At 31.4% G+C, this 18054-nt stretch overlaps 1 protein-coding gene across 1 annotated transcript; it reads left to right on the forward strand.

Annotated features, from left to right (window-relative positions):
* The first annotated feature begins 13477 nt into the window (after positions 1 to 13477).
* On the forward strand, positions 13478 to 17550 carry LOC148194349 (uncharacterized). Its single transcript, XM_088097197.1, has 8 exons — positions 13478 to 13717; positions 13802 to 14120; positions 14214 to 14525; positions 14628 to 14707; positions 14813 to 14970; positions 15823 to 16618; positions 17012 to 17372; positions 17525 to 17550. The coding sequence occupies exons 1-8, from the start codon at positions 13478 to 13480 to the stop codon at positions 17548 to 17550; spliced, it is 2292 nt and encodes a 763-aa protein (XP_087953323.1).
* Positions 17551 to 18054: the final 504 nt, after the last annotated feature.

An 18054-nucleotide genomic window follows, 5' to 3' on the forward strand; every position in this document is an offset into this window, starting at 1 on the left:
TTTTTACCTTTTTTTTCTGTCTTAGTTTTTTTCCGCTAACAACTCATTTCCACACCACACATTGTTTTCTCTTATTTCTTTGTTTAAGCAATGGATTGAAGCAGTTGGCCTGATCATTCTTTTCGTCAATGATAGAGAACAACTATTCTCTCCAGATCCATTTTCCTGAAAGCCATCATTTATTGTTAAACTCACCTGGTGAAGTGTATTTGTCTAATGTTGACATCCCTAACTATTGTAGTAACAATCACTAGTGCATAAATAGTGTTTAACGTTACGCGTCTAACGTCTAACGAAAGAAAATTCAACGTAAAAAAATGATCGGTAAAATTTTTGTAAATAAAACGTCATTATAGAAGTCGGTTCCTCGAGAGTTAGATGTCAAATAAGGTATAGACGTCGGTCCCCCCAGATTAGACGTCAAAAAGGTCCGAAAATACCTTATTTTATGCGTCAATATTAATTTTTTTACAACATAGACGTCGGCCCCTCAAATCAGACGTCAAATCCTCCTTTAGACGTCGGCCCCCCTAGATCAGACGTCAAAAAGGTCAGAGAATGTCTCATTTTAAGCACCAATAGTATATTTTTTTACAACATAAACATCGCCCCTAAATCAGACGTCAAATCCTCTTTTAGACGTCAGCCCCCTAGATCATACGTCTAAAAGGTCCGAAAATAAACGTCGGTGCTCCCTAGATCAAACGTCAAATCCTCTGTCAGAAGCTGCAAAATTAGAATTGAAAAGTCACTTTTCAGACATTAGATGTCGAACGTAGAGAGGGATGACGTCTAATACACATTAGACGTCAGATCTCCTTTCCCAGATGTCAATGAGCTGCGAAAATACCCAAAATGTAGCACCAAAATGGATTTATTTTAGTTATTAGACATTGGATCTGGAGGAGGGAAGACGTCAAATGCCTTTTTAAATCCCAAAAACTCAGAATGCGAGCCTCAGTTTCTTTCGCATTTTCATTTAGGTTTTTTCTTCGTTCGCGTTCGCCATTGGTTCTATAAGGTATGTTTGATTAATTTTCTTCCAATTAATTTATTTTTGCACCGATTAACTTTAGTTTGCACCGATTAAATTTCATTTGCACTGATTAATTTTGCATTATGATGATGTTTTGTTCGTGAGTTGATGAATCTTGGCGGCGACAGCGAGTGCTCAATCTCCATTGCTTGAAACTCATAGTATATACACTTTTATGACGTGCTATAATGATTTTCTGTATTTTAGGTGTGGTAATAGTGTAGAAACAAATTATTTTTGTAAAAAAAAAAACAAAAGGGACGTCAGTTTAGGAGGGGTCTGACGTCAAAATTGACGTCCGGGGAAGGAGATCGGACCTCCAATTGACGTCTCCTAATAAGACGTTGGATCTGAATTAGACGTTGAATGTCGAAAATAACAAACGTCAAAATCTTTTTTTGCAGTAGTGAATTGTAGGTTAATGGTATCCTAATATGTCATTGACATCCCTAACTATCATATTTGTCTAATGTCACTCTCATGTTCTCTCCATATCAATTGTTTTCAACTCTACCTTTTCTTTGTTTTCAAATAAAAAAATTTCGCACACAATTAACTTTCAAATAATATTGCATAATAGATCCAATTTTAACAACCATTACTTACAAATACAAGACTAAGGAGTAAAATAATTGTTAGGTTATTATATATGCTATAAAAGAAACTGATCTTTTATGTTTGGGAATGAAAGTACCTATGGTTGGAGGGATTAATTATGTAAGGTAAATGAATTTAAACACTGATTAACTTTTAATTCCATGTTAGAGAATATCCTAATTTCATTAGGAAATTATATTTATTTATATTTAGTTTTAGTTGTCACTTTTAATGATTAAACTTCATGTTGCATACCTTTCACTAAATGGCTTGTACGATTATCAATCAATGTTTCCTTGATAAAATATTTGTGTTATCAAAGCATTTCAACTTTAACCTTAGTGCATTTCGTTTACAAAGCAATGATGTACCAGTTAACTAAACAAGAAGTACTAAGTAGAGGTTGATAATTGTTTGGCAAGTATATCAAGTCGTTCAAGTAATACAGTGAATTAAGTTAAGAGTATCGTTCTCACAAGGGAATTTGAGTCACATTATTCAATTAAAATTACTTATCAAGATCAATTACTGATGATAACATTTGTGATTTCAATTTGGAATTTAGCATGAAATTAACAACGTAAAAAAAATTAAGATTGAAAAATACGATAAAAGATCACTAGAATTGGTCTTTGACTAACATTACAATAAAATCTTGGAAACATACATTCTTTGTTCAAGCATTCACATAAGAGTATCTTGATTTAATTCCTTAAAACAAGTTCTAAAATTATCTATTAAATTATTAATTCCTTAATTAATTCAGCAAATAATTTTTGCATTAAATTCAGATGTTGAGAATGACCAAAAGCACAAAAGTTATTCTTAGCGTACATACTTTTAGTTTCTTTTCTTACGTTTCCGGTTCTAAAAATATTTCCCAGTACAAAAGAACTTTTAAAGAGAATTATACTTCCGTATAATCAAAAGCAAGTCAAGAAAAGAACAAGAACAGAAACATATATTGCACAGGAAATTTACATTAATGTATCGTCATACAACCAATTCCAATGAACAAAAAATTTAGCCTATCCTAAACATCTCAAACGTACTCTTTACAGCAATTCCTTGCAGAAAGTGAAGTCTTGATGTCTTGAAAGGTCTCCTGAGTGTCTCCTGAAGTTCTCCAGTATTTTTCTCGTTTTGTTTGTGTGTCAGAAGATGGTTTATGCCTTTCTGTCACGTCTTTTTAAGTCACCTAACTTAATTAATTTGCTCAGCGCACAAGCATGTGTGCACTCTGCGAATTTTCAAACTGATGCTTCTTTAACTGGTGTTATTCGCTTAGCACACATGTGATGGTGCGCTATGCGAACTTCTTCCTACTAGCTCTGCGAATTTTGGCTTGCATTGAGCGAGAATTGGCTGACAGAGTCCAAATAATACACTCTTTCCTGTACAATATTTTACATAACAATCTACTCCCTATTACAACTTTTCACTGAGGAACAACATGAATAATTACAAGATTGAGCTCATTTATAAGTGTAAAAACAACTCTTTTTCACACTTATCAACTCCTTCAAACTTGAACTACTTCATGCCCTCATGAAATCACAGAAGAAAATGAACAACACAACAGACCTTTGACATTTTGATAAAATGACTTTGCACATCAGAAAAAATCACATGCACTCCCAAAGATTTCAAACAAATATGACATGGTGCATTGCTCACAAAATCACCTGTGCATAGAATGTGAACAACCAGATCAACATTTATCATTACTCACCACTCAAGTGTTTGTTGGACTTGTTGTTGGTATGAAGACTTCCCTCCTTGAGGACTATAACTTAATGTGCATCCATATATACTTTATTTTCTAATTTTTGTATATAGAAAACTAATTATATGGTTTATATTGTACTAGATTTTGATATAGTAGGTGCATTTGAACAAAACTACAACGCTAGCCTATACATTGAGGTAATGTATCACTTTTTTTTAATAGACATGAGGTTGAAGAAGGTGTATTAGAATCACAACATGGAGGAAATATTATGGATAAAGAGTTGCTTGATTTATTGAAAGATAGGGAGAAACCACTTTATGATGGATGCATAAAGTATTTAAAATTTTCTTTCTTGGTGAAATTATATCACATTAAAGTTTCGTGTCAAATTATCAACAAAGCAATACACATGATCCTTAAGTTGTTGCAAGATGTCTTTAAACATGCAAACATCCTTTCATCTAATTATAATGCAAAGAAGCTCCTCAACAAGTTTGACCTTCATTGTACTAAGGTTCATGCTTGTCCTAACGATTATATGTTATATTAGGGAAAGGATGAAGGTAAAGAGGTGCACAACATGTAAGAGATCTAAATGGAAGCAAAAGGGTCATGAAACTACTACTGAACACAATTTGATAAATGAGAAGCAATAAAAACATTTGCTAGCAAAATTTTTACAATACTTTCCATTGATCCTACTATTGAAAATGTTGTTTATGTCTTCAAAGACATTTAAGAGTATGGTTTAGCATACTAAGAATAATACCAATGATATGTCGATGAGGCACCTTAGAGATTCAAAGGCAGACTTTTGATCTAAAATATCTTGATTTTGCTTCAAATCCTCAAAATGTACAATTGTCCTTAACAAGTGATGGTTTTGATTTGGATCTTTGAACAATAGTTATAGTATTTGGCCATTAGTTCTCATTCCATACATTGCTCCTTCATGGATGTGTATGAAGTAAACAAACTTTATTCTCTCAAGTATAAATCCTGGAAAGTGAATGTCAGGTGATGACATCTACAAGTAACCCTTTACATTAGAGTTGAAAAAGTTATGGGAAAAAGGTGTTGAAACATACGACTTCAAAAAATGAAGTGTTCAAGATGCAAGTATGTCTTTTATGGACCATTAGCAACTTTTTTGGTCTTAGAATGCTTTCAAGATAGAATACTTAGATTAGCCTAACTTGTCTATCTTGTAATTTTGATACAACTCGACTTTGTCTTCCATTAATAAATGACGTTTTATGGGTCATCGACCTTTTTTTTAGAGGGAACAAATTTTGATTCAACCGAGTCCAATTTAATGGAAACTTTGAGAATTTTTTTGAGCAAGTCAATAAAATAAATATCACATTTGAGAATAAACTAAATCATTAAACAAATGAAAGAGAAATTGGAAAAAAAGCACCACTACATATCAAATGAACAATGGAAGAAGTAAAACATATTATTTCAACTTCCATAATGTGAGTTTAATTTATTGCGATACAACTTGGATGTCATGCATACTACAAATATGTGATAATATAATTTTCACATTGTTAAATGACAAAGACAAAAGAAAACATCATCATGTTGAGGCTCGAAAAGACTTGCAAGCAATGGGTATAGAATAGAACTTTGGCCACGAGATGATGGCAAAAAGTTTTGTGTAGCTTTGTTTATACTAAAAAAAATAGACATTTTATTGTACACTTTGAAAATTTTTAAGGTGCCAACTGGATATTCAACATCTCTATGTTGATATAATTGTATTTTTGTTTCTTATAATTGTATTTTTGTTTCTTATAGGTCTTTCTCTCCTTTCAAGTCTCTTCATCTTTTCTCTCTCTTATTTTTTCCTTTTTTTTAACAACAATGAATTGAAAAAAATATCAAATATATTTTTTAATTTTTAAAATGAATTATAAAAAATTTTAAAAATAAGTAATGCTTATTTGTATAAAGTTTAATATCAAGCACATGAAAGAAATTCAATTTTAGACTCTAATATTTGAAAGGATAGAAAAAATTTTCTACCCTTGTTCGGACGAGTGAAAAAAAAAGAATAAAATAAATAATAAATAAAAATATAAAATATATTTTTATATTTATTACAAAATAATTTTTTCCTTTTTCAATAAAAATAATATTTATTATTTTAAAAATCAAATTAATTAATTTATTTATAAATTGTTCTCATATATATATATATATATATATATATATATATATATATATATATATATATATATATAATTTCAATTGACATCTAAACATTAACAATTGAGAAATAGAGGAGACTAGTAAGAAAATATAAAATGAATATGCACAAGTGAAATGAAAATTTTAATAATCAGTACATCTTAGCAAAAAATCATGTAAGTAATGGTATTAAACTAAAAAAAAATGTATTTATTTATAAATTCGTTAAAAAGTAAAAAATCATGTATGAGCTATGGAACCATATTTATTGATTTTCTTGAATAGTGTTATACTATCTACAAATTGTTCTATTAGGTTTATAAATAAACTATTAAACAAAAATTAAATATATTATAATTCCCATTTACAATATAAGTTAAGTATGATGATTTGTAACTTATTTGAAGAAATGTTTAAATTTGTTCTAAGTTTTATAGAAAAAAAAAATCTAAGCCAATTCTGAAAAGATATATAAAAAAAGAAAGAAGTTAGATAAAAGAATATGGAAAGAATAAATTTTATATTTCATTTGTTTTCATAAATACATTGTGTGAACGAATGGACGAACGAGTGTGTTTCATCATTGTTTTTAGTGATTAGAATGAACTTGTGGGATGGTGGCTTATGGTAGTTGGATGATAGTTTTGTGTGAACCTTAAAGTGGATGGGAACCATGGTTGGAATTGGTTATGGGTTGGAAGGGAACCGATTCTCTTTTGTGTTGAAAATAAGAAAAACAAGTAGATGAGAATTGGTTCTCAATGGGAAGATAGTTTATTTCTTGTGTTGAAGATGAAAAATAATATATAATAAATATCAATAATAATAATATATTATTTTTAATTATAAGAATAAAATAATAAATTTATATTTTAATTTATTAATTTTTTTATCATTACATAAATCAAATTAGTTTGAAACTTCACCAATCTATTCACTCTTACCTTCAAGTCTATTATTACAAGAAAAATACAAACTTTAATTTCAAATTTATTCTAATTTATAACTCTCTCCAAATATTTGTATAAAAAACTAATTAGTTCACTACGAGCTTAACAATTAGTCTCTTACTCAAAATAAGAAAAATATTGCAGTACATGTTCAATAATTTATTTCATATATTTTAAAAAAAAATTATCAAGCCAGTAACATTTACAAAATAATATCTTACAGGTGTTGTCTATAAGTAAACATTTATTATGTGGGTTCCTTAAATTTGGGATCTTCCTTAATCAGTAACTATTAATAATATCTTTAGTATATCATCATCAAAATTGATGGTAAAAAGGTTCAATGAAAGTGATTTGAAAAAAAAAAATCGAAAATGATGCAGTGCCTATAGTTGGAAAATTTCATTGGCTTTCAAATAAAGTCTTTACAGAAGCAAATTTGATAACTTCCATGTCACGACATAAATCGAAAATTTTAAGGGAAAGTTCACGAATTATAAAATAAGATAATATTTTCCTGATTTTTATTAGATATTTAATAAACTAATTATTTTTGTAAAATTAACTTAGACAAGTCTATTTTTTATAAATATATATTTTAAAACTTTGGTTAGAAAATTGTGTGGTAATATTTTATATAATACTTAGAAAAACCTAGAGAGAAGAATTGACTATGTAAGAATGAAAAATAATTTTAGTAGAATAGGTCATATGTGTCCTTTGAATAGGGACAAAGCAAATTTTAGTTTTTGGCATTTGATAGTTATTTATCTTTCTTTTAGTCCATGACTTGTTTTACAATCTTTGGAGTTACGCAGTTCATACCTCAACAATGCCATAAAGTTGAATAAAAATATTCTAAGAATATGAATAAATAATTTAAAAAGTGACTTTTGGGAATAAACTAATAAGAAGGCCACGTCAAAATGATTAATATACCAATCTGTCTCTTTCATTAAATGAGAATGACGTTGTGAATTGTGTGACATTTAATTCAACAAGAGAACTCTATAAAATCTGAGTGTCAATGTTTTATTTAAGGTACAACACTGATTTGCAAATTACGTGATTTTGTGGAAGTTCTGTGCCTAGTCGTGTCTAGAAATTTTGAGATACATGATTGAATTTATATGCAAATTTAATTTTAATAGAATCATTACTTTTTTGTTTTGTATTAATTACAGTATTATTTTTCGAATTTTTGTAAATTATTATTTTTAGATATTTCAATTTTAATGTCTAAAATAACAAGTTTATTTAATATACCTTTTGTGTATAAGAACCGATTTTATGAGTATTAAATGAGAATATTTAAAATAATACAAAATGAGGTAATAATTTAGTTAAGGTTGGAAAAGTTATAAATAGAAAAATAAAGAAGTAATTTTATATTTCGTAATAGTTACTCTGTGAAGCATGATTCCGAATTTGAATATGGATAAATTAGGCATAAACCAATTTACACACATATAATACATACTTTGGATTTATTAGAAAATTTTAAAAACTTGTAACATCTCGAAATATTCCAAAATATAAAATAAATATTATAAAAGAGTTATCACAATTTTAATAAAATAGACTACTCGACAATCAGAAATATAAAATTATTTATAGTCATCTAAGTACTATAAAATAAATTTTATATACAAACTAGTTAAAGCAAAACTTTATACATCTACTAGTTATAATAAAACTATCATCTAAGTACTATAAAATAAATTTTATATACAAACTAGTTAAAGCAAAACTTTATACATCTACTAGTTATAATAAAACTATAATATGTTGATCCTTCCTCCAAGACTTACTCTACAGACTCCTTATTGTCATCTGCTCACACCCACTAGATAATCACAGTCAAGAAAGAAACACAAGAACACACAAACAATACATAAACAGAAAGGATAAGCTAAAGATACAAAAGAATTCATATAATACATTTGTAACATCCCAAAATTTCACACTTGATAATTCATAATTTATATATTGTAACATTACATTTACGGTAACATCCCGTAATTTCACTCTTAAAAATTCATAGTTGATATATGTCTATACATGTTTTAAACTCAGATTTCAACTAGAAAATTATAACTTGAGTTCTTCTACTTTATTCTTCTATCTTTCTCTTCATTGGCACTCAGTCAGACGACATTCCTTCATATGCTCCCGTATAACGAATTATACGATCATCGCACATACCCAAACACAAACACAAACAAGTAGGGTGAGCTAACATGCAACCAATCATTTATAAAACATGCATAATTACTTTGATGCACTCAACAAACCTCATATAATAATTATGTCAGACACCCTCATACCATCATACAACAATCGCATCATAGATACTCATCCATTACTCAACAAACCTCATATAATAATTATTTCAGACACCCTCCTACCATCATACAACAATCGCATCATAGATACTCATACCATCATACAACAATCGCATCATAGATACTCATACCATCATACAACAATCACATCATAGATACTCATACCATCATACAACAATCACATCATAGATACTTATACCATCATACAACAATCACATCATAGATACTCATACCATCATACAACAATCGCATCATAGATACTTATACCATCATACCACAATCGCATCATAGATACTCATCCCACCATACCCCAATTACTAATAGACATTCGTCCCACAATACTTAATGGATACTCGTCCCACAGTACTCAATAGACACTCATTCCACAATGCCCAATAAACACTCATTCCGATGATATGTTAATGAGCAGTCAACGGGAGGTTACACACTTGTGATGCCTTCTTAGTCCTCAACACTATGTCCAAAACCAGCACATAGACCAGGACCTCCTGCCCTCCATACCATCCATAAGGTTAGTCCCCGACGATATGTTGATGAGTGGTCAACGGGAGGTTACGCACTTGTGATGCCTTCTTAGTCCTCAACACTATGTCCAAAACCGGCACATAGACTAGGACCTCTTGCCTTCCATACCATCCATAAGGTTAGTCCTCAACACTATGTCCAAAAATGGCACATAGACCAGGACCTTTTGCCCCTCTCACCACATAATTCATCCTTTTCTACTTGAGATTGGATGATTATTAGAGTATCAGGATAACCTCCAACTTCAGGACCCTCAACATCAACATATACACACATACCATGACATTACAAAATCTCTCCGGGAGACTCATACCATGCTCACATTCCTCAACTCATATTATACCCTTACGAAATCTCCCCAAAATACTCATATCATGTTCAGACGCATAAATTCAAATCCAATATAATAAAATCCAATCATCACAGAAATAATACAAAATGAATATATCACAAAGTAAATTAACAATACTAAAATATCACCATAAATGGTCACCGGAGAAGAATCAAATGTTTGACGAATCAAACTCACCATAAACGCCAGTGCATATGACTAGTCATAACTTACTGGATTGGACCAGAGCTGCTCTATGATCAGGGATGTACCAACTCCGGTTTTTAAGATTCCTCTATCCTACCATCACAATTATAATTCATAATTCCATATCTACCACAATAATATGAATTCATCATACATTCTCATTCCAACGAGATATATTGCACAATAGTTTAACAATACATAATCTCTTCAATAGGATTTAAGTTAAAAACTTGTCGAGTAGACTTCCAAGAAAGAGAGGTGCGTCACAATGGACAACTTAAGTACCAAGTCTTTCCTTAGCCAAAGTGTTCCTCAACTAGTTTTTAACAAATTTCTTATTTACAGATTCAAAACAACAACATATAATATTAACACAGAAATTCAATATAGATAGATATACAGTAAGCATTAACAGTATTCACACAGAATTTCAAGACATGAATAGTAATAAAACAATATTAAATCATAATATAAAAGCTTAGAAAGGTTATCTCCCCTACCTTTATTCCAGACTTCTCTTGCTCCGAATGTGTTTTCCCCGAAAACCCTCCAGAGCCTTTACTCTTCTTGCAACTAAAAATTTCTTCCTAACTCTTTCTTCTCTATTTCTCAAGGTTTCTCACTTTATTCTTCCTCTCTTTGTGCAAAATAGCCTCCCCTCTCATGGCTATTTATAGTCCAAAAATTTTACTATTCATCAATTTTTTAATATTATTTATTATTTTAATATTATTTTATTATATTAATATCTTAATCACCACTTACATAATGGATTCCTCAATAATGCCTTCAAATCTGAAGTGTTTTATCCACTATCAATATTTAATTTTTTTTAATTTTTGTTTTAATTTTTTTTTAGAAAAAGGTAGAAAAGAGCTTGTACCCATGTTCTTGAAATCAGTACAATTTTCTACCATTTAAGCTACCAAAATTTCTATATTTAACTTATTAATTATATTTTTCATTCACAAAGAAATTTATTACTACTAGTAATAAAATTGTTACAATTAAGGTAAATATTTTTCATGGATCTTACAACATTAACAATTCACTCATGAAACATAATTCACATACTAAAATCCAAACATCATAATAAACACGTCAAGACCTAGATTGGACTATTCGAATTTAGTATGAATGTCAAATTAAGGTATGCACTTATAGTGATAATATATCTAGCTAAATCCAAGCTATCACACAAAGTTAGTCATTTATAAGGTTTTTTGCCAAAACAAGGTCCCTATACAAAAACCTCTTACTACTCTCATCACATGTCTCATCCCTCTCTACTAGAGAATGGATGATCATTAGAGTGTTAGGATAAACTCCAATACGTAATTCCATACATTTATACACGCAACACTAGATAACAACATTAAGAAATTTCTCCTTGGAATTCTTTTCAACAACCCTTCATTCACATAATTGGTTTCATATAAATTCAGTAGTCAATCATTTACATTCATTAAGGTATCACAAACAATGAATCAAAGATCACAAAACACCCTAAAATTGAAAATCCAAAAACCTAATCAAGAGCGCTCAATGCCTGGAAAAGGGGTGCCCAAGCGCCAAACTCACTGTAATGAAGTGCCTAGTGGTACTCAAGGGCGCTTAGGCAAATTCCTCTCGACAAAAGGGGCGCTCGAGCGAATTCCTCTCGGTAGAAGGGGCACTCGGGTGAAATCCTCTCAGAAAAAGGACGCTAAGGGGCACTTAGAGGATGCCTAACGTTACAACATATTCTGATTTACTTCTAATTTGACCCTCTTTACCCTCTATACATGTTTAATTGATCTATAGGACCTTCTGGACATTGTGAAACCTCTGAAAATACATTCATAGCTTAGAATAACTACCATAAACCCATTTGATCACTATAAACTACACAAACTCACCTATACTCCTTCTACTTCAAAACCTTGAAAACTAAGGGTCTAAATTATTTTGAATACTCATAACAACTCACCCCAAACCATCCAATTCATTGTATTCCTTAAGAAATTCAACACTTAAAACCCCGTTTAGACAAAAAAACATGCAAATACACACTCATTAACCACTATTGGATTCCACATCATATTTTTTACTAGTTTTAAAGTTTTAATAAGTTTTAAATGACATAGAAATTGTCCCCAAACTTCTATTTTCTCTAACCAACTATTTTCTCATAAATTCACCTATTGAAACCCTTAAGATACCCTTTAACAACATGATAACCATTCCATGATGACCCTCATTCCACCTAAACCATTTATCAGTTCATTCTTCTTCTCAAACAGTCACAAAAGACCCAATTACATGTTCTAAACTTCAAATATTCCCTTTAGACCAAAATTTCTAGATTCATTCATTCATTATTTTTAGTTAAATACAATTGGCACCAAAACCAACATTCCATACACAGACAACCATATATACAACAACATATATTATCATAATCAAAATTCATACATTATAATCCAATTTAAGTACAAACACTAGATTCTCTTACCTCTAAAGAGTTATCACAAATTTCACATTGATTCTAAACCTTTCTTAGAGCTCAAGGAACTCTAAAAACGCTTACAAATCACATAAATGAGATCAGAGAGAATCCTTAGTACCTCTTATCAAGAAGAAATCAGAAGAAGAGATAAAAGCACACATGTGATGGAAGATCACCATGCATGATCTCAACCTAAAACGAAAAGAAAAAAGGAACCGAAACTTACTTGCTCAAAACTAAAAATTGATCGGATAGAAGTGAAGATTACTCCGTCGTGATCTTCTAGGAACTGCCTGATCGTCAAATAAATTATCGAGGAGTTAAGTTTTTTAGAGAGAATCTAGATAAAGTTAGAGAAAGAGTTTTAGAGAGATGATTTTTGTTTTAAGTAATAAGACGAGTTTAAGAAATTCTATTTATTTTATTGAATTATTTTAACTTTAAAACATTTAATCTCATTATTTTAAATCACCTATCAATTTTAATACTTTATTTTCTAAGTTATTGCATAATTAAATTTTTATTTTAAATTGTTTAAATTTTACTAAAAAAATTAATGATATAGAAACTTTTGGAGTTTTGATTTGATTTTATTTTATAGTTTGAGTTGTTTAACTGGGTTGAATGTTTTATTGGATTTAATTTATTTTCCGTTCATATATGTGCATTTATCTTCATATATTTATATTCTATTTTTATATTTATATTCCGTTTATATATTGTTTCAAACAATTATATATATGTAAAATTGTACTCTCTTCTTATGGAATAAGAAATACAATTCATATCCTTTCTTTTCTCATAACATGGTATCAGAAGAAAATTAATTTTTTATCACGTTCTTCCGCAACCAATTCTTTTCCTGTCCAGATCTTCATTTTCTACCTTTCGTTCTTGGCTTTTCTGCCTTTTTCTTCTCCTTTTATGGCTACTCCCTCTGTTACTCTCGCATCGTTGCAAGATACAACACATGACTATTACATTCATCCTAATGAGAATCCTTCATTGGTGCTTGTTTCCCCGATTCTTGAAGGTCACAATTATCATGGATGGGCTCGCTCGATGTCTATGGACTACAAATGAAGAATAAATTTGGCTTTGTTGATGGTTCCATTCCTTGTCCAGCTGGTACAGATCCAATGGTTCAAGCATGGAAGCGTTGCAATAATCTAGTTTTATCTTGGATCAATCATTCTGTTTCTCATGAGATTGCTACAAGTATTATTTGGATTGACTCTGCTGCTACGGCATGGAAGGATCTCAAAGATCGTTTCTCCCAAGGTGATTCTGTTCGAATTTCACAATTGCATCAAGATTTTTATTCAATGCATTAGTCTGATCTAAGTGTTACTGCATATTACACTAAAATGAAGATTCTCTGGGATGAACTTTGCAATTTTCGCCCTATTCCTGAATGCCAATCTTCTGCTTCTTGCTGTGTTGTTTCTAAGACAATGAAGGAATATCGTGAAAATGATTGTGTTCTTTGTTTTCTTAGAGGCTTGAATGATAATTACTCTGTTGTTCGCTCTCAGATCCTTCTCATGGATCCCTTGCCTTCTTTACCCAAAATTTTTTCGATGATAATTCAACATGAGCGACAATTACAATCAGGAATTCTTTCTCAACCTCCAGTCATGGCGTCACAAGTTTCTCAATCTAAACCTTCTTTTTCTACCTTCAATGGCAGAGGTAAACCCTCTCCTGCCAATGATTATGGCCGGGGAAGATCTTCATATCAAGGTTCTCAAGCTCGTTATCAAGGTTCTTAGGCTTGTTCCTCAGGGGGAAGGTTTGGTGCACCTCGACAATGCACTCACTGTGGCAGGACAAACCACACCATTGATACTTGCTTTCTAATACATGGATTACCACCTGATCTCAAATCCAAAAGAGTCCACAATGTTACAACAGATTCTTCTACAGTAGTTCCTTCTTATAATAATTCTCCGGCACAGTCACATTCCGCAATTTTGGGACTTTCTCAAGAGCAAATTCATGGTTTATTGGCACTTCTTCCTCAATCTAATCCCACAATCCCACATTCTACTAATCTAGTGAGCTCTCATAATGCTTCCACTTCTTCCCAGGCTCAAGGTAATATCTATTCCAAATGGATTCTAGACACAGGTGCTACTGATCATATATCTAATTCTTTGTCTCATTTTATTTCTTATCATAGAATCTCACCAATTACAGTATCACTACCCAACAAGAACTCTTCATTTGCTCATTTTTCTGGCACTGTTTCACTTAGCCCACACCTTACTTTACATAATGTCTTGTTTATTCCTAATTTTTCTGTCAATCTTATTTCGGTCACAAAGTTAACTAAATCTCTATCTTGTAAACTTAACATTTCTGAATTTTCCTGTGAAATACAGGACAAGTCAACCCTGCAGATGATTGGCAAAGCTGAAGAAAGAGATGGCTTGTATGTCATGATAGTTCCTGCACCCACACCCCTTGGTTCACCAGCTGCTATTACTTCTGAGAATTCTATTGCTTGTTCTACAATAAGACATAACTCTATAGATATTTGGCACTATAGACTAGGGCATCCTTCTTTTTCTTGTTATACCAAATTACACAACATGTATGCCACTTTACCCAATACAAAATACACGCATTGTGATGCTTGTCATTATTCTAAGCAAAGAAAATTACCTTTTCAATTAAGTACTATTGTTTCAAAAGCTCCTTTTGATTTAATTCATGTTGATATTTGGGGGCCCTATAGTACTTCTTCTGTTGATGGTTTCAAATATTTCTTAACTATAGTGGATGATATGTCTAGATACACATGGATTAAATTAATGACAAGTAAATCAGATACAAGATCACAACTTATTGGCTTTGTTTCTTATATAAAAACACAATTTGGCATTGATGTAAAAGCTGTTAGATCAGATAATGGTAATGAGTTTGCAATGACAGATTTTTATAGACAAAAAGGGATACAACATCAATTATCATGTGTTGAAACACCTCAACAAAATGGAGTCGTTGAGAGAAAACATCAACACATTCTCAATGTTGCTAGATCTTTAATGTTTCAATCCCATTTGCCCATAATTTTCTGGTCTTTTGCTGTTCGTTATGCTGTGCAACTCATTAATATTTTACCTTCCAAAGTTTTGACATATTTTTCTCCATCTCAGCTGTTACACAATGTTAAACCTGACATTACTTACTTACGAGTTTTTGGCTCACTTTGCTATGCTTCAACTCTTCAAACTCATAGAACAAAATTTCAACCTCGTGCAAGAAAATGTGTTTTACTGGGTTTTAAAACAGGAGTGAAAGGCTACCTTTTGTTAGATTTCAATTCTAGGGAAATTTTTCTATCAAGGAATGTAGTATTTTATGAAAATATATTTCCTTTTCTTACTAGTGACAAGCACTCACCTATTAATACACAAAATTCCTTGGATTTTGTCACCAAAATTATTTCACCTCCATCACCTCTTTTCTCAGAAGTTACTGATCAACCCTCTTTACCACTTACATCTCCTCCTTCTATTGTTTTCGACCCTGTTATTTTCTCTTCTCAGCCTGTTTCTGTTGAACCTGTCACTGCTACTCCACAAAGGAAATCAATTAGGCCAAAACATACACCATCTTATCTGCAGGACTATCATTGCAACATGTCATCTACTTCTTCCGCCACTCAGTCATCCACAGGTACCTTATATCCTATCTCTTCATATCTATCATATGATGCATTATCATCTCTTCATAAATCATATGTCCTTAATCTTTCCCAAGTTAGTGAACCTAAAACCTATAACCAAGCCATCAAACATGATTGTTGGAGAAATGCCATGGATCAAGAAATTGCAGCTTTAGAAAATACCAAAACTTGGGTTTTGACTGATCTACCTAATGGAAAGCAACCTATCGGATGTAAATGGGTATACAAAATAAAGAGGCATGCTGATGGGAGTATTGAACGATACAAGGCAAGGCTTGTAGCCAAAGGCTACACACAACAACAAGGTTTAGATTACTTTGAGACTTTTTCACCTGTTGTCAAACTCACAACAGTAAGATTGGTTCTAACTTTAGCAGCTTCCAAACATTGGTATTTACATCAACTAGATGTAACTAATGCCTTTTTACATGGGGATCTAGATGAAGAAGTATACATGTATCTTCCTCTTGGTTATAAATCTGAAAAACCAGGACAAGTTTGCAAGTTGTTGAAGTCTTTATATGGACTCAAACAAGCCTCTAGACAATGGAATTACAAGTTGACAACTACTTTACTTTCTTTGGGCTACACACAATCAAAATCAGATTATTCACTTTTTGTCAAAAGTGATTCTGCTCATATTACCATCTTACTTGTTTATGTAGATGATATAGTTTTGGCAGGTGATGACATCCAGGAAATCCAAACTGTGAAGGCTCTATTGAATGCAAAGTTCAAGATTAAAGACTTAGGCCAACTCAAGTATTTTCTGGGCTTAGAAATTGCAAGATCTCAACAGGGCATTAATTTGTCACAAAGGAAGTATGCTCTAGAGTTACTAGAAGATGCAGGATTGTTGGGGTGTCAACCTGTTTCTACTCCTATACAGCCAGGCACAAAATTTTCCAAGACAGAAGGGAAACCCTATTCAGATGTGCAGGCCTATAGAAGACTTCTTGGCAGGTTACTATATCTAACCAACACAAGACCAGATTTATGTTTCGCTGTTAATACTCTCAGTCAATTTCTTTCCAATCCTTTGGAAGATCACTATGCAACAGCAATAAGAATCCTGAGATATATCAAGAACAATCCAGGACAAGGATTATTCTTTCCCTCCAACACAGAACATGCTCTCAAGGCTTTTAGTGATTCTGATTGGGCTGCTTGCCCTGACACTAGAAGGTCTGTGACTGGTTTTAATGTGTTCTATGGTGCATCATTAATTAGCTGGAAATCCAAGAAGCAAGGTACTATATCTAGATCATCAACCGAAGCAGAATATAGAGCTTTAGCTTCCACAACATGTGAAATTCAATGGCTTCTGTATTTGCTCCATGATTTGAAACAACCTCTACCACAACCAGTTTCTCTGTTTTGTGACAATCAATCTGCTATACAGATTGCACAAAATCCAGCCATGCATGAAAGAACAAAGCATATTGAAATTGATTGTCATCTCATAAGAGATAAAGTTCAAGCTGGTGTAATTAAGCTCCTGTCCATTCCTACTTCAGCACAACTTGTAGACATTCATACTAAAGCTTTGCATCCAGCACAATTTCAATCTTTGTTGTCCAAGCTGAGCATTAAGGATATATATGCTGCAGCTTGAGGGGGATATTGGATTTAATTTATTTTCCGTTCATATCTGTGCATTTATCTTCATATATTTATATTCTATTTTTATATTTATATTTCGTTTATATATTGTTTCAAACAATTATATATATGTAAAATTGTACTCTCTTCTTATGGAATAAGAAATACAATTCCTATCTTTTCTTTTCTTGTTTAGTAATTAATTCATGTCTTAAAATTATGTTCTTCTTGAATTTTTTGTTTTGAAATTTTTACATATTGAATTTGATATTGGATGTAATTGTTTTCGAGAAACTCTTTAGTATTTTAATTTATTGGATCAAAATAAGT

This window comes from Vigna umbellata, chromosome 8 (genome assembly GCF_029865625.1).
Source record: "Vigna umbellata cultivar VRB3 chromosome 8, Vumbellata_1.0, whole genome shotgun sequence".
NCBI lineage: Eukaryota > Viridiplantae > Streptophyta > Magnoliopsida > Fabales > Fabaceae > Vigna > Vigna umbellata.